Genomic DNA, 23,758 nt, shown 5'->3' on the forward strand with positions numbered 1-23,758 from the left:
GGGCACAACAGCTGGGGCGGGGGTGGCAGTGAAGGCCCTGGGGCCAAAGAGGCCGGTGCACATCTCCACTGAGCCCTTTGCAGTGTGAGGGAGCAGTGCCTACTCCAGGGCGTCGGGGCATTGGTGCAGCCGCCATCCCCCGGCATGCACTCGGAAAGGCGAAGGCCCCGGACCTGGGAGGACGGGTGCCTCGGTGCCGAGGCCCTCCCCTGCCCGGGCTGCGCCAGCGTGCAGTGCAGCGAGGATCACTTTCGACCCAGCTTTGCCTGCTGAGGGCTGTCTCCGCACTGGAGAGGAACCTGGATTCCCACCCAAAGGAATGGGCAGGCCCCAGGAAGAGCTGTGTCCTCACCCAGGAGACCAGCGGTTGAATCCTGTGCCACGCGGTGGGCTCATTGTATAGTGCAGTGAGCCCCAGCAGGGCGCACTGTCAGTATCCGCGAGGCAGGAGGCCTGCGTGTGGGGGGGGGGGTAGCAGGCACAGTGGCAGCGGGGCCTGAGTGGGAAACCGTTCCCAGGCCTCAGTAGCTGAGTGCTGCCAGTCCTGGTGCCACCTCTGTCTGAGCCAGGTAAGTGACACAGTGCCCTCCCTCTGGCCCACATGTCATGGGAGGAAGAGCGGGGTGCCCCCAGCGGCTGCAGAAAGGCCAGGGAACGGTTGGCCTGTGACCAGCTCCAGCCAGTTCTCTGCAGCAGTGCGCTGGGATCTCTATGGGCCCTGAGTGTCCCCTCAGCTGGAGAGGCCCTGGTGTGGGGGGTCGGGGGAGCCATCATTCCTGTGGCCTGGCCTCACCTACAGGCCAAGCCTTTTCCCTTGTCTTCCTCCCATGGGAGGTTTGTGACGGGCCTCACCGCCCTTGAGACCCAGCCTCCTCGGAGTCCTGCAGTTTTCATTCCCGCCCATCTCGACATGTTGTTGGGCGCTGGAACCCATAGGTCTCTGGCTGGGGGAGGGGTGCTCTAACTAACGTGCAGCAGCCCAGCGCTACCTAGCAAGGCGCAGCGGTGCGCCCACATGGGGAGCGCAGCTTCTAACCTCCTTCCTCAGGCTCCATCCACTTGCCAGTTGTGTCCACGGAGAGCCTGCCTCTCCCATCCTGCCTGGGCACCTGGGCACCACCCTATGGCTGGGTCACACCCAGAAGTGACAAGGGACACTGATGCAGCTTCTCCCAGAGTGTGCACAGGAGGCCTGCAGTTGACCCCAGCCCTGCCCCCTTCCCCCCAAAAAAGCAAACAGAGGCCAGGACTCCACGGAGTAAAAAGGCAGCTTGCTTTATTCTCAAGATGCAGGTGGAGGCAGGGCTGGGCCAGCCTGTCTGCCTCCAGTCAGGTTCTTTAAGCCTGAGGGGCACCCCACAGGCAGAAGGGGCGCACACTTGTACAACCTGAGGGGGTTGGGGCCATCTCCCTCCCAGCCGGCCCACCCTCCTGTCACTCAGGTGAGTGCCACCTCTCCAGGCCACACAGCTTGAGGTCTTGTGTCATTCATGGGGCTTGGCTTCTAGATGCCCTGGACAGCCAAGCACCTCCTCAGGCCACTCAAAAGCAAGGCCCCCTCCAGAGGGTGCTGGGCAGAGCCGCGGGCGCAGTGGTTTCTTCTAGGGTATGCGCTGCCCCCCGTGTCCCTGCAGCTTCACTCTATGTCGCTCACTGGAGGAGGTGGCCTCCAGGGGTGAGCCTCATCCCTGCACGGCAAGAGTGGAGGCCACCAGGACAGCTGCTCCCCCTCCTCCCACCTTCCCCTCCCCTCCCCTCCCACCCCAGCCCTCCCTCTCCTCCTCCCCCCACCTTCTTCCCAGCCAACACTCAGGGTTCCACCTTTGTCCGACCACCTGAGGGAGCTGCCAACCCCCAGGGCGGGTCCACACAACAGAAAAACAACTATTGGCAAGCACAGAAAGGGAGAAAAACCACAAAAATCGGGGTTGCCTTTGTCTACAAGTAACTGCGGCTTCCAGCAGGGGGCAAAGCTGCGCTCAGTGGCGGTGCTGGCTTCCTTGCTGTCCACTTCCCTGTCTCCAAGCAGCCATGCAGCAAGAGCTACTGTGTGCATGGGTGTGTGTGGTGTGCGCGCCCACACACGACCCACACCCACAGCTGAAGGGTGTGCCTCCAGTGCTTTGCTTGGGGAGAAGGAGGCAGAGGAAGAAAGACAGGTGCCTTTCTCCTTGTGGGCTTCCATCTGTTAAGTCCTGTGCACAGGCAAAGACAGGCAGGCGTGTGTTGCGCACGCACGCGCGCACACACACACACACACTACATTCTAAGGGGGAGGAAGGGCCAGGCCACAGGAGGCTCCTGGGCCAGGCCGGGCGGCTCAGACAGTGGTGACGGAGAGCAGAGGGTTGTAGACCCGCTTGCCGTCGGCCGAGCGTGCGCCGTGGGCCAGCATCTCCTGGATGGTGATCCAGTTGTCCAGGATCTTCTTGTTGCGCTTCTTCATGGTCTTGCGGTGGCTCAAGGCGATGATGTTGAGCTCGGTCTTGCCGTCGCCGCTCTGCTCCCTCAGGCACTCCAGGCGGCTCTGCATCATGAACTCGCGCCGCTTCCGCTGCTCACGGGCACGGATCAGGTGCTGCTTGCGCTCCTCCTTGCTCCAGTAGCGGCCCATCTTCATCTCGCTCACCGCGTCGTCGTCAGTTGTCATGCCACTGCGCTCCTCCCGAATCTTCAGGGCGCGGGCCTTCAGCAGCCGGTCCCGCACCGGCCGCTTGGCTACGTAGCGCGTGCCGTCGCTGCGCACCTTCACCTTCCACTCCATGCGGGGCGCTTCGGGGGCTGCAGCCGCCACCCCACCCACCCGAGGGCCACCTGCCAAACCCAAGGAGCTGTGGCCCAGCTCCTCCAGGCCGCGCGTTGGCGCCAGCTGCACACAGCTGTGATACTGCTCGCTCTCCTGGCCCTGGCCACGATGGCGGCGCGAGAGGTAAGGGCTGCCTTCGGGGCCCACGCGCTCCAGGGTCACGCCCATCTTGGGGTTCCGGCGGACCCGCTCGTCTGCGTGCTGTCTGCGGCCCGCCTCGGCATCCCGGGAAAGCGAGCGGAACTTGGCGGGGCTCCCCTGCGGAGGAGCCGCCTTTGTGGGGGCGGGGCCGGGCGGGCCGGGAGGAGTCCGGTTCAAGTTGGAGTTGCCGGCCGTGGCCCGGCGCAGCGGGCTCTCGGGCAGGGGCTCGGCGAGCAGCGGCGTGCTGCGGCAGCTCTCGCCGGTGTTGTAGGCGCTGGTGCTGTCCTTGTCCGACTTCTCGGGCAGCTCGGAGATGTCGGGCAGCTCGCGCTTCTTGGGCTCGCAGGCCGCCAGGTCGTAGAGGCTCTCCTCCTCCAGCAGCCAGGCCTTCATGCAGCGCTCCCGGAGCTGCTGCATCTTCTGCGCGCGCAGGATGTTGCGGCACTTGAACTCCAGGTGCCGGAGCTCCTCCTCCAGCATGGCCATCTCGTGGCCCAGGCTCTCGTTGCGGTTGACGTCCAGGGCGCTGTTGCCGCCCGAGGCGCGGGGGAAGAGGAGGCCCAGCGGGTTGCCGTTCTCCAAGTGGCACTTGATCTCCAGCAGCTCCCGGTAGCGCTCGTACTCCTCGTCGGTGAGGCCCGGCACGTCACCCCCGGCCAGCCCCGCCCCCTCGGCCAGCAGCGAGTCCATGCTGAAATGGAAGTCCCGGCTCTGCAGCATGTCCCCTTGCAGGCCAAACTTGCGCAGACTGCCAGGGGTATTGGTGCTGCTCGGGGGCTCATCCCCCAGCAGGTCGTGCTCCGAGCTCTCTTCGTTGCGGGTGCTCTCGTCAGTCCGGCCCACCCCGCTGTCCAGCTCCTGGCTGTTGCTCAGGCCTGGGCCTCCATCGGGCGCCCCCTTCTCCTCTTCATTTCCGGGCTGCGGTGGCTGCAGGAGGACCCCAAGGGGTTTCAGGTCTCGGCTGTTGTTCCAGCCAGGGCCGAGGCTAAGGCTGGCAAGGAGACGCCCCCCCCCCATCCTGCACACACTGAGCCCCTCCCTCATGCTGCCGCACCCGCCTCACCTGCTGGGCGGGAGGGGATTTCAGCTTCCGAGCGCGGAGGTCCCCCTCATTCTCAGAGCCAAAGTCATCCAGGAAGTCGTCCCGGTCACTGTCTTTCCATCGCTTTGCCAGCTGCAAGCACAAGGCTGCCATGGTGAGCCCACTGCTTCCAGGGCGCTCCCAGACAAGCCCGTGGTCCCCCTTCCTAAGCCCTAAGCCTGGCCCCCTAGTGTCGGGTGGTCCCTGTCCACGGACACTGGCAGCTCCCCAGACAGAAGGCCAAATACCTGGCTCTCGGGCCGGGCCACGAGCAGTGAGATGTTGGTGTTTTCCTCCTGGCTCAGGATGGCTACCGCCTCCTCTCGGTTCTGGACGTCCACACCGTTAATCTGCAGCAGGCCAGCGATGGTCAGCAAGCACGCCAGGGCTGCTGCTCGGGCAGGCCCTGAGCACGCTGAGCCAGGCTACCGCACAGAGCACGTGTGTTCTCCGGGACAGCTGCGGCCGCGGGAGAGGAGCAGAGGCCGTGCACCTGGGGGCCACTTGGGGCAGCTGAGCCGAGGCTCAGCCCGGGGTCGAGGTCTGGCCGACTGCGTGGCATGAGGCAAAGCTCGTGATGGGAGAGCAGTAGGGATGTGGGCCGCTGGCCGCCTGCAGCACTCACCTGGATGATGCGGTCTCCCTCGCGGATCCGGCCGTCTTTGGCTGCGATGCTGTTGGGATTTACCTGCAGGACACAAGCATCCTGGCGGTGTGAGGGACAGCCTCACCCTGGGGCCCCCAAAGCAGCCTGCTCACGCACAAGCTCCTTTTGCCCGGAGGCCTGGTCTTTATCGGAGCTGGGCAAGTGCAGGTGGCCGCGTGCTTGCCCCCACAGCGAACCCCCAGGCCTGCCAGGCCAGGCAGCTTAGCTTTACTAGGCTAGAGCTAGGCCCATCCTTCCTCTTGGCCGTGCACCTGCCAAAGACGAGGAGAGCCAAGGAGGAGGGGGATGTGGCAGTTGAATACACGCTGAAGCTGAAGTCCCCCCGTTCCTGGCCTCTGCGGTCTGTGGGTGGCCTCCAAGCCACACGTGGGCCACGTGGAGAGGTCATGGGCTTAGGGCAGTGTGTGCGGGGGTGCTCCCTGTGCCCGACCACGCCCAGGCACTGCTCCGTACCTCTCCCACGTAGATGCCCAGGTCGTCCTCGTCGTCCGTGCGGTAGCACACCATGAGGCCCAGCTTGTCTCGGTGGCTGCTTTTGTACAGTTCCACCTCCTGCCACAAGGAGCCCCAGGGAGCAAGCAGAGGCAGAAAGCCCCAGGAACACCATGAGCAGGGAGGCCCACGGCAGTGGCCGCCCCACTGGTGCCTCGCCTCCCCCTCGACTCACTGTCTTACCATCCCAAGTGGCGCGTGCGTGCGACGGTCTCCCCCACCAGGAGATGCCCAAGACACACTCAAGACGCGCAGGACACAGACATGCGTGGGACACGGACTCAGCGACACAGACGAACCGCAGCCTCACCCATACCCGCCCTGGCTCAGTCACGCACACACCGGGAAGGGCCACGAGGCCCAGCCACCTGGGGCAGCAGGAGCCCGGCCTACGCGAGGCTGCCAACGGCCATCCTGGGCCAGCTCACCTCGTACTCCAGCTCGTCCATACGGTCTGCCTCCTGCGCGCCGCCCTCCATGAACTCCGCCGGGTCATAATACTCATGGCTGATGGGGGGACTGCCCAGGAGAAGCGGGATCAGCCAGCCATACGCTCCTCCCGTGCCCTCGTCCCAGCTCCCTGTCTGGCCGGTCCCACTGTGCTCGGCCTTGGTGCACACTCCAGGCCACGTGGCCCAGCTACTTTCTCCAGAAAGCACTTCTCCAACGGGACGGGCATGTGCACAGGGTCCACTCCAAGGACCCCTGTGGGCCTGCTCTCCTCACCCCAGCCCCCACATCAGACTCCCCTACCCAGCACTGGCCTCACTCATGCAATGCCCCTGAGAGTCACCCAGGCCCTGGGGACCTGTGCAGAGCAGAGGGGACCCACTCCACCTCCAGGGGCTGGCTGGGCTCACCAGAGAGGGGGAGCCAGGCCCGCCCTCCCTACGGTTGGGCACAATGAGCCAGTGCTCGGCCGATCGTCCGAGTGGGCCCGAGAGAGAAGCCGAAGAGATGGAGGGAGCTCAGAGCAGGTGGAGGAATGGGACAGACAAGGAATGCACGGAGACGCAAAGAGTGATGCTTGTGAGGCAGAAGACGATGGTGCGGCACAGGACAGAGGATGGAGGAGGAGCCGGGGCCTGACCCGCAGCCAGCCAGCTGGCCGAAGAAGCTGCATTGGTGGCAGCGAGCTTCCTGGACAGGCCGGTGCCCCCGCTGGCCGTGGGGGCAGATCTAGTGCCCAGACTGACGCCGGAAGCCTGCACGCAACTGAGGCTTTGGGTGCCCCGGTCAGCTCCAGAGGCTAAGGACGTGGGGACGGCTCTCCGGAGGCCCGGCGCAGGGCCCTTCTGAGGACGACTCACAGCTCAGAGAGGACGTACGGCTCCAGGATGCCCAAGGGCGGAGTGGGCGGGCGCAGCTTGCCCAGCGCCATGATATGCTCGAAGGTGATGTCGGTCTGAGTGCCACTGTCCACCAGCTGCAGGTCATGGCAGGAGCTGTCCCCCCGCAGGCGGGGGCTGCGTCTCAGCACCTGGATCACCAGGGGCTCCTTGGAGGAACGCAGGGCCTCCAGGGTTTGCTCCTGAGACAGCTTGGAGAGCTCCTTCCCGTTTACCTGCAGCAGAGACACGCCCTGTGAGAACCCGCGAGGGCAGCTCCTCCCCTCTGAGGGTCCAAGCCGAAGTTCTGCTCAGCCAGTTTGCTGGCCGCCCCTGACCCTGGCTACCTTGGGGGCGCTCATGCCCAGGGAAACCCCCGCTTCTCACAGAGGGCCGGGGGGACCCGGAGTCTGCGCCCTGGGCTGGAGGCTCTGCCCCCGCCTGGGGAACAGCCTTCAGCCCCTCGTTCGGCAGCAGCCACCCTTGACTCTGCCTTCACCACAACTCAGTCGCAGGCTCGAGGACAGACACTGTGCCTGAGCCCCTCTCTCAGGCCATCCCCATTTCTTGCGCATCTCAAGTGGGTCCCCACTGCATCCTGACCCCAACCACCTTGGGCGAGATGCACTGAGCAGCTTCGCACAAAGAGCAGGATGGTGGGGGGCTGGAGGCAGGAGAGGGAAAGTCCCCATCTCCAGATGGCCCCAGGTGGATGGAGCCAACAGTGACCTCAAGGTACCCTGGGCACAAGGCTGGCGCCAGCCTGTCACCAGTTTGTGTAGCACCTGGCCTGCGTTGACTGCAGGTCCTCGTTGGAGGAGTGGTGAAGAATGACTAATGGCCAAGACAGACCTAGCAAATGTGCCGCGGATTCATGGCCTGTGGCTTGCAGCCTGCATTGGGGAGTGGATGACAAAGCCCCACAGCACAGGCTTCTGTGCCCTCCCTACGTAGGTGACACCCGGCATGCAGGGGGCAAAGGAAGGGAAGGGCCAAGAGAAGAGAGAGGAGGCTTCTTTGAAGTGGGAGTGAAGCTGCCCCCACGCTCCCACCCAGGGCGGGGTACAGGAGGCCGTGGGCAGTGATGGCTGTGCCACATGACAGCTCTTTCACTGCCTTAATGAGTTGTCCCAATGTTTGGAAGGTTACAAGGACCCTCTGTCATGGCGTCACCTCCCTCCCCCGGATTTCTCTCAGCGATGCCAAGTCGGACTACACAATCTGGTCATGGCCTCAACACAACAATCCAGCCCTGTGCACAGAGATGGGACGCCCCGCGGCAGCTCCAGACTTCCCAGAGCCCCACATCGCACTGGCCTCCCGGCAGATTTTCATCTTGTGCATAATTAGAGAACATTTCTTAGAGAACATCAAACAGTACAAAGGAAGCACAACTTGCCGGCCACTAAGGTGCTCACTGTGAGAGTGGTGCAAGGGCAGTGGAGAGGCAGAGACAAAGGGACAGAAGGATGGCCTGGAAGCCCCGTCGGGGTCCCTGGAGCCAGCACATGCCGGGACATCTGCGAAACAGCCACCGTCAACACTTTAATCGTAGAAACGTCTAACCAAACGGATGATATTCAGAACAAAGGCAGCCTGCACCCGAACCTCATCCCTGGCTGGTGATTTTACTACCCCTGCTGTCTGCGATGTGTTCTCGGGGTCACTGCCATCCAGTGTGTCTGCAAGCTGAAGGATTATGGAGGTGCACCTCTGCCCAACCACGCGCTCAGTGACGTCATTCGGTGGCTCTGGCGGGAGCATTTACACCATGGACAGCGGCAGGTGTTCCGCATGGGGCTTTGCATTTCACAACCTTCACCTCAAGGTGTCTCTGGGCGAATCGCACCTCCCGCAATTCCCAGAGCAGGGCAACCCGCACCGTGGGATGCTCCACTGACACTGAGAACCACAGGAATGTCTCTCCCTGCGATCGTTACCCAGCAGCAGCGTTGCTATGGAAACTGGGCGCAGACACGGGGAAGAGCGCGCTGGCAGGGCCTGGGACGGCAGGAGGGGGATGGGCGCATGCACAGTCTCTGCACCTCAGATCAGGGAGCATCAGAGTGATGGCCTGTGACAGCCTGCTGGGTTGTCACCCGGAGAGGCAGTTCTCTAGGTGGAGGCCAGGGCCAGGCATATGACGAGGAGCTACCTCTTTCTGTTGCCGTCCTGCCAGAGCGAGCTACCTCCTTCTGTTGCCGTCCTGCCAGAGCCCCGCCCTGCTCTGAAACTTGCTAATGTCCCTGACCTTCACCCTGCCTACCTACTGGTTCATTCTGCAAACAGAACCATCTTTATCGCATTGCAACAGACAAGAAATTCTTAATGACCACAACAGGGCAAGCAATAATGGGAAACATGCACAACTTCTGGACACTCCAACTCAGAGGGGGAAGACAGGCTCGGAGAAGATCCCTACCATGGAAAGCTCCTGCCGACTCGGTAGCAACCTGAGCAAAGGCTGCAGATGGGTGTACACGGGTGGCGTCAAAGCCCCCTTCAATACGTTCTTACAGCGAGGCTCGATGGCAGTGCACACGCAACGTCCCGGCGGTGTCCCGTACTTTCCCACGTGCTGCGCCAAGCCAAGGAAGCACAGGCTGGGGCTGCTGGTTGCCTAAGGGGAGTCGCAGAGGGCAGCCGCAAGGAGGCCTTCCGAACCACAGTGTCTCAGCTGGCTGGGAGAAGCCCCCTCACTGTGGGAGGGCTGGGTGTGGGCTGGCAGTGGAGGGCCTCCTCGCTAAGCTCATTCCGCCACCACTGTGCCCACCGTCCCTAGAGTGCACTGTTTTGCACACGGCTTGTGTCCTTGCCTGCCCCTCCATCTCTCTCCACCTGTGCTCTCCATATCTTTCTCTGTCAATCTGGCATGGGAGCTGATCTGATCCGTCACATCCTGCCCTTCCTCCTGACACATCTACAAGCGAGAAGGAGCCCCCGACTGTCTCACTGTCACCACCCTCGCACAGGCCCCGCCCCCGCAGCTAACTGTGGGCCCTGCACTTTGTCCCAGGAGCAGGTTCTGTGACAAAGGCAAACGATGAAGACACAGGCGCACAGACACCCACACCAGCAGTCACGCCCGCTCCTGGCCAGAGTTCCCTGGCTGAGCCTGAGTCACTGTCAGGAGCCACCGTGGAAGCCACAGCAAGCATGAGGGGGAGCCAGGAGGGGGGCACACACAAGAGCTTCCGCAGCTTCACGTGCGGCTGCATTGTAACAGCCACGAGGGAGCCGGCAAGACAACTCATCCAACACCTTGGCCAAGAGGACCAGCACAAGGTCAAAGTGCTCAGGGCAGCGATGGAGAAGACCACGGAGGGGCCCCCAGCGCCAAGGTTGTACGGGCAGACTTGAGGCCTGGACCCTGTCGTCGGAAAACAGCTTCAAAGAGGTCTCCTTCATCAAGTGCAAACCTACCTCCTTTGGAACAGTCCGCAAGGAATCCGCCTTGCCTCTGGTACTGGGGAAACTGGGATTTGCGAAGCAAGCCCGTTGTCAGAAAACACTCGCTATTAAAAAAAAGTCTCCTTCATCAAGCGCAACGTACCTCTCGGAACAATCCAGAAGGAATCCACTTGATCCTCCAACACTTCCCATACCTGAAAGTCCTGCCTCTCTGCCCCGGGTCTCCTTTCTAGATCCCCTCTTCATCTGATTCTGACCCCAGGGAATTTGCTCGAAGTCATTTAGCCCAAAATCATAACAATCACTTAACTAGAAGGATGTCCAAAGCAGCTTTAAAAAAAAAAAAAAACTTCTTATTATTGTGGTAAATATACTGAACATTTTATATACTAACCATTTTAAAGTGTTAGAATTCAGAGGTATCTAGTGCATTCCCAGTGCTAGGCAACCATCCCTACCATCTGATCCTGGAACATTTCCAACACTCCAAAGGTGACCCTATACCCGTAAAGCAATCAGTCCGCATCCTCCACGGCCCCAGCCCCTGACACCCACTGATCTAATTTCCATCTCTGTGAACTTGGCTATTCAAGGCGTTTCATAGAACACACAGCCTCTTGGGACCACTTCTGCCCTGACCATAATGCTTACCGGGATGGCTCATTAATTTCTTTGAGAGGCACAGAGCTAGAGGGAAAGGAGTGACAGAGGCAGAGGTCCCATCCACTGGTTTATTCCCTGGGGCCAGGCCGGGCCTCCCCAGCGGTTGACAGAGGCCCAAGTACTTGAGCCATCACCACTGCCTCCCAGAGTGCGCACTGGCAGGAAGGTGGACTCAGGAGCCGGGGCTCAGACCCTGGTGCTCCAAGATGAGTGATGGGCATCATAACAGACAGACCAAACACTCACGCCACCACATCCGCCTTTATGGCTGCATGATATTCCACAGTATTTCACGTCCCATCGTATGACCCATTGTGATGACCTTTACTGCAGTGTATAACTAATGGACCTGCACCACTGCCCTCTCCTGCAGCCTTCCAAAACCCAGCCTGTTTCTCAAAGAGATGGAGCAACAGGTGAGCCATGAGAACTCTCCTATAAAACACATCCATGCATGAGGAGAGGCTGGGCAAGATGCACGCGGAGAGTGGAAAGCTCAGAGGGCTTTTTCTACTCTCCAAAGATTTTTAAACTCTGGCTACATTGTTCTTGAAAGCATGTTTGGATCCTAGGAACAGTGTCATGATCAAATGTGAAGTACACGTGGGAGAGGACCTGCTGCAGGCAGGGAGGGTGCGGGAGCTCACACGCGCCTCCCCTGTCTGCAGATGCACTGGCTCCGGGCACGATGGGCTCTGGGGTTCTTGAAAGGCTTTCTCACTGACGCACACATTACATATGCACATGCATATCGTATGGCTGTATGAATCGGACACATTACTTTATTAAAGATGGCAAGAAATTCATCAGTGGACAATAGTATTTGTAGGTGGGGCCAGCGTTATGGGGTAGCAGATTAAGCCTCCATCCATGACGCTTTCATCCCTTCTGGGCGCAGGTTCAAGACCTGGCTGCTCCACTTCCATTGCAGCTCCCTGCTAATGCACCTGGGAAAGCAGCGAAAGATGGTCCAGGTCCTTGGGGCCCCTGCACCCATGTGGGACACCTGGAAGAAGCTCCTGGCTCCTGGCTTAAGTCTGGCCCAGCCCCAGCCATTGCAGCCACTTGGGGAGTGCATCAGTGCATTGAAGATTCTCTCTCTCTCTCTCTCCCTCCCTCCCTCCCTCCCTCCCTCCTGTCTCTGTAACTCTGCGTTTCAAATAAATAAAAATATAAATCTTTAAAAACAACAGTATTTGTAATGACTTCATCTTCTCTATTTTTCTTTATAGCATTTCCTGCCATGAGCATAGCTTTTATAATGAGGCCATTTCAGATTGCATCCTGTGCCTAAGTTACGCTGGGCTGCAGTAAGTGAGCAGGGAGCGGCCCGGGTGATGCCCCGGGGTGGGATGACTGGGCACCTAGAAAGCCTTGATGAAGAGAGACGAACACGACTCCTAACCCTGGGGACGGCAGTGCAGCCGGCGGGGTGTGGTCAGTCCGTTTGTTTTAGAGCTGCTACTGGGCTGGGGACCAAGGCCAGGGAGGCCTCAACCCTGACACCCAATAAGCACAGGAAAAAGGAGGTGCTGAGCATCACAAATCGCCAAGGAAGTGCCCATCAAAATCACACTGAGACACTACAGTACACCCAGAGCTGGCTGCAGTCCTGCAGACGAACCCACGCAGTGGCGGGGAGGATGTGGAGGCAGCGGCACCCTCTCACGTTGGTGGCGGGACTGAAAACTGGGGCAGCTGCCGCACAAGTCTGGCAGCTCCTCAAGAGGTTAAACACAGAGCTGTTGTGTGTGACTCAGCAGTCCCCAAAGATCTGAGAGGAGACACTCAGCGACTTGTACACAAATGTTCGCAGCAGCGCTACGCATAACAGCCAAGACCTGGGAGCGGCCCAAATGTCCGCACACAGGGGGACATGAGGTCCCGGGACAGGCACGTGGCGCAGCGCTTCAGTCACCCCTTGGGATGCCTGCACCCCACACCACAGTGGTCTGGGTTCCAGTTCTAGCTCATACTTCCAATCCAGCTGCCTGCCAATGCTCACCCTGGGAAGCAGCGGATGGTAACTGAAGTACTTGAGTCCCTGCCATTGACATGGAATACTGGGATGCAGTTCTGGGCTGCTGGTTAGTGAACCAGCGGATGGCAGACCCGTCTCCATCTGTCTGTCTGTCTCTCTGCCTTGGAAATAAAATGAAAATAAATAGAAAACGTTTTTTAAAGATACATGCTGCACCTTGAAGAGACTGAAAACGGGGCCACAGATTGTAAGATTCATTTATAAGAAATGCCCACACTAGACAAACCCACAGAGACAGAGCAGACTAATGGATGCCAGGGGCTGGCGGCACGGGGTGGTGCCTGCTTCCTGGGGTGAGCGTCCCTGTTGCTGTAGACAGTGAATGGACTAGATGTCAGCCACGGGGAAGTCTCATGCTCTGGATGTTTTACCGCAATAACAACTGCTGCCCAGTGCCCAGCCACTCAGGTGTCCCTCCAGAAGAGACGAGGGCTTGGGGAGGAAGGCCCCTGGGGGCAGGATGGAGACAGCCCGCGGGTGTGTGTCACTCCAGCCTGCACTCTCTAGCTATACCCTGTCCCCAACCCAAGCCACCAAAGCAGCTTGATCATGTCCCCCGTAGTCGTGGAATTCAGCTAGGAACTGTCCCTCATTTAAGAAATGATGAGGGGCCGGCACCGCGGCTCACTAGGCTAATCTTCTGCCTGCAGCGCTGGCACACCGGGTTCTAGTCCCGGTCGGGGCGCCGGATTCTGTCCTGGTTGCTCCTCTTCCAGTCCAGTTCTCTGCTGTGGCCCGGGAAGGCAGTGGAGGATGGCCCAAGTGCTTGGGCCCTGCACCCCATGGGAGACCAGGAGAAGCACCTGGCTCCTGGCTTCAGATCAGCACAGTGTGCCAGCTGTGGCGGCCATTTGGGGGGTGAACCAACGGAAAGGAAGACCTTTCTCTCTGTCTCTGTCTCTCTCAGTGTCTAACTCTGCCTGTCAAAAAGAAAAAAAAAAGAAGAAGAAAGAAAAAGAAAAGAATTGATGAGGAGGTCTGCGCTGTGGCATAGCAGGTAAAGCCGCCTCCTGCAGTGCTGGCATCCCATATGGGCGCCAGTTGGAGTCCCGGCTGCTCCACTTCCAATCCAGCTCTCTGCTGTGGCCTGGGAAAGCAGTAGAAGATGGCCCAAGTGCTTGGGCCCCTGCACCACGTGAGAGACCCAGAATAAGCTCCTGGCTCCTGGCTTCGGATAGGCACAGCTCCGGCCGTTGCAGCCAATTGGGGAGTGAACCAGCAGATGGAAGACCTCTCTCTCTCTCTCTGCCTCTCCTTCTCACTCTGTGTAACTCTGACTTCCAAATAAAAGAAATAAAAGAAATGATGAGATGGGGCAGGTGTTTGGCACAGGGGTTAAGCAGCTGCTTGAGATGCCTGTGTCCTGTGCCTCGGCGTGCTCACGCCACTGATTCTCATCCAGCTCCCTGCTAACGTACATCCTGGGAGGCTGCAGTGATGGCAAGTCCTTGGGTCCCTGCTACCCATACAGGAAACCAAGACTGAGTTCCAAGCCCCTGACTTCAACCTGGCCCAGCCCTGGCTGCTCCCTTGTCCCTGTTTCTATCATGTCTATACCTTTCAAAGAAATGAAAATAAATAAATAAAAATACAAAAAAAGAAAGAAATAAAACATAATGCCTTCGGGAACTTTTGCAGACCCTAGGCTGAGGGCAGTTCGAGATGTAGCTTGGGGATGCGGGAGTGCATTGTCCCCTCTAGAGGCATCGGGAGCATGAGAAAAATTTTCCAAGGCCCGAGAGAGCCAGAGGGTTTGGCGGCGGAAGGCGGGGCTCCAGTGGCGCTCGCCCCGCCCCCCGGAGCCCGGAACCGAAGACAAAGAACGCGCGGCGGCAGCGGTGCGGGGCCGGCAGGAGCAGGGAGCTGGTCCCACCCGCCTCCAGCCGCTGCCGCTACCGCCTCGGGGGCCCCAAGGCCTGCCTTCCCCGCCTCCCCAGCACTTGTTCCAGGGATCTCCCCACACATCCCGCATCCCGCGCACCGCGGACGCGTACAACTGCGCGTGGCGCGACTGGAAGCCCTCACTGCACCCCGAGTCCTGGGGAAGGCGGGAAGCGGGGAGAGGAAGCCGAGCAAAGAGCCCAGGCCTGCGACTTCCTGTGTGACCAGGAAGAAGGTCCCTTTCCCTCTCATTGGTGACTCTAGGGGCAGGTGCTGGGGGTGGGTCCCGAAACCCACTCCGCAGATGAGAAAAGCTGAGGCTGGGAAAGAAGGTTCCCAGCTCCGACTGTTCCCTCTCGGCACACACCCGTACTTGAAGAAGCATTTATGCCCATCCTCCCCGAAACCGCAACACTGACACCTCGGGATTTTAAGAAATAAAAAGTCAGCGGAGTGGTGGGGGCAGGGCACGGGGTGGGGGAGGGGTCGGAGAGCGCTCATCTGCTGGCTCACAGGTGCCTGTCTTGGCTGTGGCTAAGGCTAAAGCGAGGGAGTCCATTCCGGTCTCTTGACAGGGTGTGCATTAGCAGGAGGATGGAGTCAGCGCCGGAGCTGTGCATCAAGACAAGCAGGCACTCAGCTAGGAGACCCGCTGTTAGCGCTTCACGCCCCTTTAACCCAGAACTGTGTCCCAGGGTTTAAATGTGCAGCTGATAGTGCTTTGATGGAGCCCAAGTGCCTATGTGAGGCCCTTGCTCTGCAGGGCAGCGGACACGCAGGACCCGAGAGCCCTCCCTGGCCCACTGATCAGAGCAAAAGGCAGCCAAGCGCTGAGGCAGCGCCTGTTGCAGCACGGCCAGGCAGAACGCAGGGGGAGAGGGGCGGCGCAGCCCGTCCGCCAGGAGTGCACTAGCCTACCTGTGCAGCTCCCAGCTCACACCTTCCGCTTCGCTACTCGAGGGCTCTTCACCTGTGCTGCTGCTTCCGAACACACACTGAACATTGCGCTCTCCCTGGGCGCTGTCACATGAGCACGCGGAAGGCTGCTCTGCCCACTTGCTTTTTTTTTTTTTTTTAAGATTTATTTTATTTATTTGAAAGACAGAGTTACAGAGAGGTACAGACAGACAGAGAGAGAGAGAGAGAGAGAGAGAGGTCTTCCATCTGCTGGTTCACTCCCCAGGAGGCCACAACGGCCGGAGCTGTGCTGATCTGAAGCCAGGAGCCAGGAGCTTCTTCCGGATCTCCCACATGGGTGCAGGGGCCCAAGGACTTGGGCCATCCTCCACTGCTTTCCCAGGCTACAGCAGAGAGCTGGATCGGAAGAGGAGCAGCCGGGACTAGAACCGGCGCCCATACGGGGGGGGGGGGCTGCACTGCAGGGACGACTTTACTCACTACACCACAGTGCTGGCCCCCTCCGGCCACTTTCCACCCACAGCGACCCACTGCACAGCCACGCAGTAGCAATACTGCCCTCCCCAGGGGTCGCAGTGCGGACAGTGCTGCCGGGCATGTACAGTCTGCGGATTTTGTCCCAGTCACCCCATTCGTTCCCATTTAACAGGGAAGGAAACTGAGGCCCTAAGCCAGCAACACTTTCAGTGACTTGCCCTGGCCCAACAGCAGCGAGTGAGGGCTGGAGCCAGCTGCCTCCCTTGACATCACCACAGCGCTCCACTGCCTCCGCTGGCGTGCGGCTGAGCGCTTGCAGCAGCGGACTTTCCCCTTTGGGGCATGCATGTGTGGTTGCGTAGCTCTTTTCCCAAAGTGGCCTTGCGGTGGCCTGCAGCTGTCCGAATTCAGCCCCCCCCGCATTTGTTTCCACCACAGCATGCATTTCTCCCGGCCTCTGGTGCCACGCACTGCACTAAGTGCTGGCAGGGCAGGTGGAGCAGGGTGTGTCACACACCGAAACCCCCAACCCCTGGGAGCGGGGTCTGGGTGTCCCCCTGCCGCCCCCAGCACTTGCGACAGGGCTGCACAGTGGGGCCTCCGCAAGTAGATGCTAAGGAAACAACCCCTGGGAGACTGCCCAGAGGGCGGGAGAGGTGTCCTCCCCACTGGCCTGCTCCTCGGGTCCCAGCGGCCCCACGAGGAGTGCAGCCCACCCAAGCAAGAGTGTCAGGGAGGACAGCCAGTGTAGACTGGTCTGACAAAGAGGAGGGGGCATCAGGAGCCAGGAGCTTCCTCCAGGTCTCCCACGCGGGTGCAGGGGCCCAAGGACTTGGGCCACCCTCCACTGCCTTCCCAGTGCATTAGCGGTGAGCTGGACCAGAAGTGCAGCAGACAGGACTCAACGGCATCCATACGGGATGCCGGAGTCGCAGGCAGCAGCTTACCGGCCCTTGTTTTCCTAGCCGACCTGCTACTGTAACCCCTCGCCTATTAAGTGAGCCAGGAGACCAGGACTGGAAGTGCGAAATGGGGCTGAAGGTCTGACAGGCTTCCCAGTGCCTGCGGTAGGCCGGATCAGCGAGCTAGAGGAGCAGAACCAGGTGATGGCCTCAATAGCCGCCAAAAAGGCATTTGACAAAATCCAACAAGGCTTGAAGACAGGAACACTCCACCTCACGACGCTCTAGGAAAAACGCAGGCTCACTTCCGATTTCGGGGTGAGGAACGCGCTTGCCTCCCTCACATCAGAAACAAGGCAAGGATGCCCGCTCTCGCACTGTGCTGCAGGCACTGAGCACATTGGTAAAAGAAGAAATACAAAGCATCCAGGTTGGGGGAGGGTTACCATTGTGGCACCGGTTCGAGTCCCAGCTGCTCGGTTTGCCATCCAGCTCCCTGCTAATGTGCCTGGGGAAGCAGCAGAGGATGGCCAGGTGCTTGGGCCCCTGCACCCATGTGGGAGACCCGGAAGAAGCTCCTGGCTCCAAACCAGCCCAGCTCTGGTGATTGCAACCATTTGAGGAGTGAATCAGTAGATGGAAGATCTCTTCCTCTCTGTCAATATGCCTTTCATATAAATAAAATAAATATTTAAAAGATTTATTTATTTATTTGAAAGTTACACAGAGAGAAGGAGAGGCAGAGAGAAGGAGAGGCAGAGAGAGAGGTCTTCCATCTGCTGGTCACAATGGCGGGAGCTGTGCCGATCCAAAGCCAGGAGCCAGGAGCTTCCTCCAGGTCTCCCATTCGGGTGCAGAGGCCCAGGGACTTGGACCAGCCTCCACTGCTTTTCAAAGCCATGACAGAAAGCTGTATTGGAAGTGGAGCAGTCAGGACTTGAACCGGCACCCATATGGGATGCCAGCACTGCAGGCGGTTTACCCTCTACACCACAGTGCTGGTCCCAAATTAAATATTTTTTTAAAAAACACATCCACATTCAAAATTAAGATGAAAAAGGCTCTATTCACCAATGCCATGATCCTACAATACAGAAAATTCTGAGGAAACCACTAAAAGACCATTATCAGAGTTAATAAGTGAGGATACAGCATGAATTATCTCTCTATACAGTGGCAATCAGAAAACCAAAAATGAAGTTAACAAAAATAATTCCATTTACAATAGCATCATAAGAATTAAACTACGGAATAAATGTAACAGAAGTACCAGATATTGTTGGAAGAAGTTTGAGAAGACCTGAACAACTGGAAAGTCACCCAATCAATGCAATTTCTATCAAAATCCCACCTTACTTTCCAGAAATTAACAAATTGATCCTAAAACTCATATGGAAGCTCAACGAACCCAGCATACGCAAAACAATCTTGAAAAGAAAAATGTACAAAGTCACAGGCCTCACACTTGCAGAATTCAAAGGTCACTTCGGCGGGAGGAGGTGGGGGGTGGGGGGAGGGCGGGGGCAGAGTTGTGTCCCAGTGGGTTAAGCTGGTGCTTGTGACACCACATCCCACATCAGCACCACTTCAAGCCTGGGCTGCTCCACCTCAGAGCCAGCTTCCTGGCATTGCAGGTGGAGGCTTAAACCACTGTGCTAGGGCCGGCGCTCTGGAGTAGCGGGTTAAGCAGTGCCGGCATCCCACATGGGCGCCAGTTCAAGTCCCGGCTGCTCCACTTCCGATCCAGCTCTCTGCTGTGGCCTGGGAAAGCAGTGGAGGATGGCCCAAGTCCTTGGGCCCCTGCAGCCCCGTGGGGGACCCAGATGGAGTTCCTGGCTCCTGGCTTCAGAAACAGCCAGCAAAGAACAAGTGCCGGCAAGGACGTGGAGAAGTTGGAATCCTCATACCGTGCTGGGGAGAATGGAAAGTGGGAGCTCAGCAGCACTATTCCCAACAGCCAACAGGTGGAAACGATCCAAACGCCCGTCAGCTCATGAGAAAATAGTACGCGGTACCCCATACAATGACTACCATCCGCAAGGATCATGTAGCACTGAGACATGCTGCAGATGGCGTGAAACTTGACAACATGGTGCGAAAAGACGCCAGACTCACAGGGTCCTGTGTTGTGTGATTTCCTTTAGAGGGAATATCCAGCATAGGCAAATCGCAAGAGACAGCAAGTGGCTTGGCTGTTGCCAGGCTCTTGTGGGGCTGGGAAGCTTGGGAAGCTTATTCCTAAGGATTCCAGAATTTTTTAAAAAAGATTTCATTCATTCATTCATTCATTCATTCATTTGAAAGGCACAGTGGCAGAAAGAGAGGGAGAGGCAGAGAGAGAAAGAGAGCTTCTATCTGCTCATTCACTCCCCAGATGGCTGCACCAGCCAGGCTCCATCCAAGTCGCCTATATGGGTGTCAGGGGCCCTGGCACCTGATCTCTGGCTGCTTCTCCCAGGCACATCAGAGTTTCTTTCTAAGGTGACGAAATGTTCTGGAACTAGTGGTGACAGTCCCATAATTTTGTGATATACAAAAAAAAAAAAAAAGACCAGTGTGTACACTTGGAAAGGGTAAACTGTATGCTATGGTAAATATAACTCAAGAAAGTAGCCACTGATTATTTTATTGGCAGAGAAAGAGACACAGACAGACAGACACCTGCTGGATCATTCGCCAAATGCCTGCAACAGCTGGGGCTCCACCAAGCCAGGAGCCCCAGGAACCGTGGAACTCAACCCAACCCCTGAGCCAGCCTGTGTTGCCTCCCAGGAGGCTGGAGCTGGTATGTGAGCCGAGGCAATGACAAGGGCCGTGCTGCGCCAAACGCCAGGCCCAAGCAGCACTTGCAGGGGAAAGGCTCTGCAGCTTAAGGCTAGAGGTTTGAGGGCTGCTGACCTGGCGGTGGGCAAGGGTCCAGGCCTCTCTGGCTCTGCTACAAGTCCGTCCCGTGGACTGCACCACCTTTTCCTGTGCCTGTGGATGAGCTCCCTCAGGGAGACAAGGAGGAGAGCCCGGGGAAGGGGGGCGGTGCTCGGAGCTGGGCAAATCGTCCAGGAAGCTGACCGGGCTTCAGCAGCGAAAGTGGCCTCTCCGCCGCGAAGAGCAGAGCGGCTGCAGCTATGGGAAGGAAGCTCTCTCCTTGGTGGCCTGGGCTGTCTAAAGGTTTCCACTGCTCTCCATCTGCCTGCCCCCCTTAATTTTAAAGGACAGCTCCACTTTTTTTAAAAAAATTTATTTATTTATTTGAAAGTCAGAGTTACACGCAGAGAGAGAGAGAGAGAGAGAGAGAGAGGTCTTCCATCCGCTGGTTCACTCCCCAATTGGCTGCAATGGCTGGAGCTGCACCCATCTGAAGCCAGGAGCCAGGAGCTTCTTCTGGGTCTCCCATGTGGGTGAGGGGCCCAAGCACTTGAGCCATCTTCCACTGCTTTCCCAGGCCACAGCAGAGAGCTGGATCGGAAATGGAGCAGCTGGGACTTGAACCAGCGTCCATATAGGATGCCGGCACTGCAGGCGTTGGCTTTACCCGCTATGCCACAGCATTGGCCCCATAGCTCTGCTTTTAAAACTGCAGCCAGGGCAGGTGCTGTGGCACAGCAGGTTAAGCCACTGCTTGCAATGCCTACACACCATATTGGAGTCCCAGCTGCTCTGCTTCTGATCTAGCTAGCTGCTAATGTGCCTGGGAAAGTGGTGGATCGCTCAATTGCTTGAGCCCCTGCACCCACATGGGAGACCCGGATGGAGTTCTTGGTTCCTGACTGTGACCTGGCCCAGCCGTGGCTATGGCAGCCATTTGGGGAGTGAAGCAGTGGATGGAAGATCTCTTTGTCTCTCTCTGCACTTCAAATAAATAAATAAATCGTTAAAAATAAACCAATAAATAAAACTCCATTCTGTCTGCCATTTGGGGTTGTGTTTTCAGTAAGTAGAGGGGACTCTCCCACCCAGGTGCACTTCAGGCCCTCTTCCGACATGGAACCTTCCCAAAGGCAGCCCCAGCCCCCCCACCCCGCCCCAACTGCCGTGGGAGTTGCCAGCATCCTGTCCCAGCCACGGGTGCTCTTTCCTTTCCACGGGTCCCTGAAAGTCAGCCAAAAATGAAGCAGCATGCCAACGCTTCCCCAAGGAAGTCAAGACCGCCGCATTCCAGCAGGTGTTTAGCCTGGTGAAGATGCTCGTGTCCCACATCAATGTTCTGGCTCCTGGGAGGCAGCAGGGATGGCTCAAGCAGTTAGGTCCCTGCCGCCCACGTGAGAGACCTGCACTCAGCTCCCAGGTGCGACCTGGCCCAGCACTGGCCATTGCAGGCCTCTGCAGAGTGAACCAGCCGAGGGCAGCTTGTTCTCTGTCTCGCTGATAAATTTTGCAAGAAATTTTGTAATATTTCAAAGAAGACAGCTGCATTGGAACCCAGAGAAGGAAGCAGTAAGAATGGGATCTGGAATCGCCATCAAGTAACCGGCCCAGCCCACCTCCCACCAGCCAGCCCTGAACCCAAGGCAGATTCTGCACGAGGCCCTCTGGGCTGCAGCCAGGTCAATCCGGGAAACTGCAAGGGTCGGACAGGGTGGCGCGGGGCGGGGGCGGCGGCGGCGGCGGCGGCGGCGGGGCGGCGGGGGGGGGGGGTTGCAGAGGGCAGGCAGCAGGAGAGGAGATGAGAAACGCAGCCAGCCTGGGGCGAGATTTATACCCCTCCCTGCCCCCTTTCCTCCGATTCCTTCTGCTGTGCCCCCTTGCCCCCCTTGCCCCAGGTGATGTCTGCAGGGGTGCCCCTATTGGACTAGAAGCCTCCCCATTTTCTCCAGCCAAAATCACTCCACCATGCACTTGTTCCCTCATCCTGAGCCATCAACTCGGAACTTGAAGCCAGAACCACTAAATGCATACCTGTCTGCGCCCCTGTCTGCTCCTGGGTCCGGACTCCCTCTGACCTTGACCTCCCCCTCCTGCCACGAGTGGGTCTCAGTCCACACCATCCGGGACATTTCTCCAGACAGCTCGCAGAGCGCACACAGAAAGTACACACGTGTGGGGCCAGGGGAGCCTCCACACACACACACAGACGGGGCACAGGCACGCACTCACGTAGTCACGCCACATACAGGCAAGGAAGCCCCACTCAGGGCTGTGGGGCTGGGTGGCAGGGCCAAGGATCCGGGCTTGGCATCTCCTCCCCCAGCGGCGACACACCACTCGCTGGGTGCACGCCCCCCAAGGCGGGACCGACAGAAGGCTGGCCAGGCACTGTTGCCCACAGGCTGCCCTCCTCGCCAACCCTGGTGGCACGCTCTCACCCAAGACACACAAGGGCCTGGGAGTCTGCCATCCTGGCAGTGAGCGCCTAAGGGAGCACCCACCCCTCCTTGGCCCGCTGGGACCAACATTCAGCCGCCCCCAGCTCCGCGGGCTCCCAGCTCCCTCCTCTACCCTGGGTCCAGCGGGGAGGACTTGTGCTGGGAAGGAACCGGTTGCTATGCAACCTCCATCCCGCTCTGGCGCTGGCCACAAGGCGCATCCTGGCTCTTGGGGCCCAGGACCGAAGCACACCCCAACCAGTGCGATCCCAACTTCCCACCCCGGGCTGATCTGGACCTGGGGCTCGTGTCCCAGTCTTCTGAGGGTGCCCAAGTCAGGGTGCCGCGCCTCCCTCTCCCACCTCCACTGAGTTCCCCCTATCTGTGGTTGGGTCCCACGGAGGGGCAACACCCAGCAAACCCAGAATTTGAGGGTGAGGATTGTTCCCTGCATTTTCCACCTCAAGCCCTCCTGCCCAGCCACGCTGGCCGCCGGGACTGCGCCCGCCCTACCCACGGAGCCTGCCCCGTCCCGGCGGGGCCGCGCCCCCCAGCGCCAGCGGCCCAGCCTCCCTACCTGAAGCATCACTTTGTACTGCTCCTCCGGTTTCTGGACCACGCACATATTACATCCCATGGTGCTGGCCGGCGAGGAAGGAAGAGGGCGGGAACGGGAAGACGCTTTCACTGGCCCGAGCGCGGGACCTCCGGTCCCGGGCCGGGCCCGGGGGCCATACCCTAGTGCGACGGGGAAGGGGGGGACTAACGGGGGAGGGGGGGACGCCCCCGAGGGGAGGACAGCTCCACGCCCCTCGACTTAACTCTTCGATGGCCAAGGCCAGGCGCGGGCATGCTCCCTCGCACCCGGCCAGGGGGGAAAAAAAGGGCAGCGGGGGATGGGCGGGAGCACCGGGCGTTGCCAGGCTACGACCCCCAAGAGGCGCGGGGGAGCACCGGGCCGCCGAGGACCCTCAGGGGCCGTGGGCCGCGCGCCTCCCCGCCCGCGGGGCCCGCCGCTGCCGCTGCCGATGCCGCCTCCGGCTCCCGCCCATGACCGCTGGACCTGGGAACCCGGCCCTTGCGCTTGGCACCGCGGCCCGGCCGGGCCGACAGCGGGGCGGCGGCGCGGCGGCGGCCCCCGCCCGCGGCCAGGCCTGCGCCGGCGCTCCCACCTCGCCCGGCCACGCTCTCGGCGCTCCCGGCGCCCCGCTCTCTGGCCCGCAGCCCACCGGCTGTCTCCAGCTCCCGCCCGGGACGTCGGGCACGCGCGCGCGCGCGCCGGCGGCAGCGGCGGTGGCGGCGGCGGCGGGGGAGGGGTGCGGGACGGGGCGCACGCGCGCGGGGGAGTGGAGCCGGGCTGGGTGGGGGCGGGAGCGGCTGGGGGCTGCAGAAGCCACGGGAGCTGGCGCGGGAAGCCCAGGGCAGGACCTTTGATGAGAGCGGCCGGGCGAGCCCCTGGCACCCCACGACCCCTGCCGTCCGCTCCGGCTGCACTTGACGCTGAACCTGTCGCCTGCAAGCTGCAGCTCTGAGACAGAGGGGTCCTGTTGGGAGGAACTGCCCCCCGGATCCCCAAGAGACCTTGGGGTTTCGGAAGGGGGACGAGATTTCAGCCCTTGCCAGCGCCTTGGACGTGGCAGCCCGAACGCC

The 23,758-nt window shown here is 59.7% G+C and overlaps 1 protein-coding gene across 4 annotated transcripts; it reads right to left on the reverse strand.

Annotated features, from left to right (window-relative positions):
• Positions 1-1,250: 1,250 nt before the first annotated feature.
• Positions 1,251-23,369, reverse strand: PDZD4 (PDZ domain containing 4). Of its 4 annotated transcripts, none has more exons than XM_051837474.2 (8): positions 22,686-23,369; positions 6,516-6,751; positions 5,616-5,706; positions 5,149-5,247; positions 4,654-4,716; positions 4,277-4,378; positions 4,011-4,121; positions 1,251-3,874 (listed from the first exon to the last, which is right to left on the reverse strand). In XM_051837474.2, exons 1-8 carry the CDS (start codon positions 22,743-22,745, stop codon positions 2,321-2,323), a joined length of 2,316 nt encoding a protein of 771 aa, XP_051693434.1. In that variant the 5' UTR covers positions 22,746-23,369; the 3' UTR covers positions 1,251-2,320. The 4 variants fall into 4 exon arrangements, with proteins under 4 accessions (XP_051693434.1, XP_008248539.2, XP_069922939.1 ...); XM_008250317.4 differs by having other exon boundaries at positions 6,498-6,751; XM_070066838.1 differs by lacking the exon at positions 6,516-6,751 and having other exon boundaries at positions 22,686-23,368.
• Positions 23,370-23,758: the final 389 nt, after the last annotated feature.

The sequence above is a fragment of the Oryctolagus cuniculus genome, chromosome X (genome assembly GCF_964237555.1).
Source record: "Oryctolagus cuniculus chromosome X, mOryCun1.1, whole genome shotgun sequence".
In the NCBI taxonomy this organism is placed as follows: Eukaryota; Metazoa; Chordata; class Mammalia; order Lagomorpha; family Leporidae; genus Oryctolagus; species Oryctolagus cuniculus.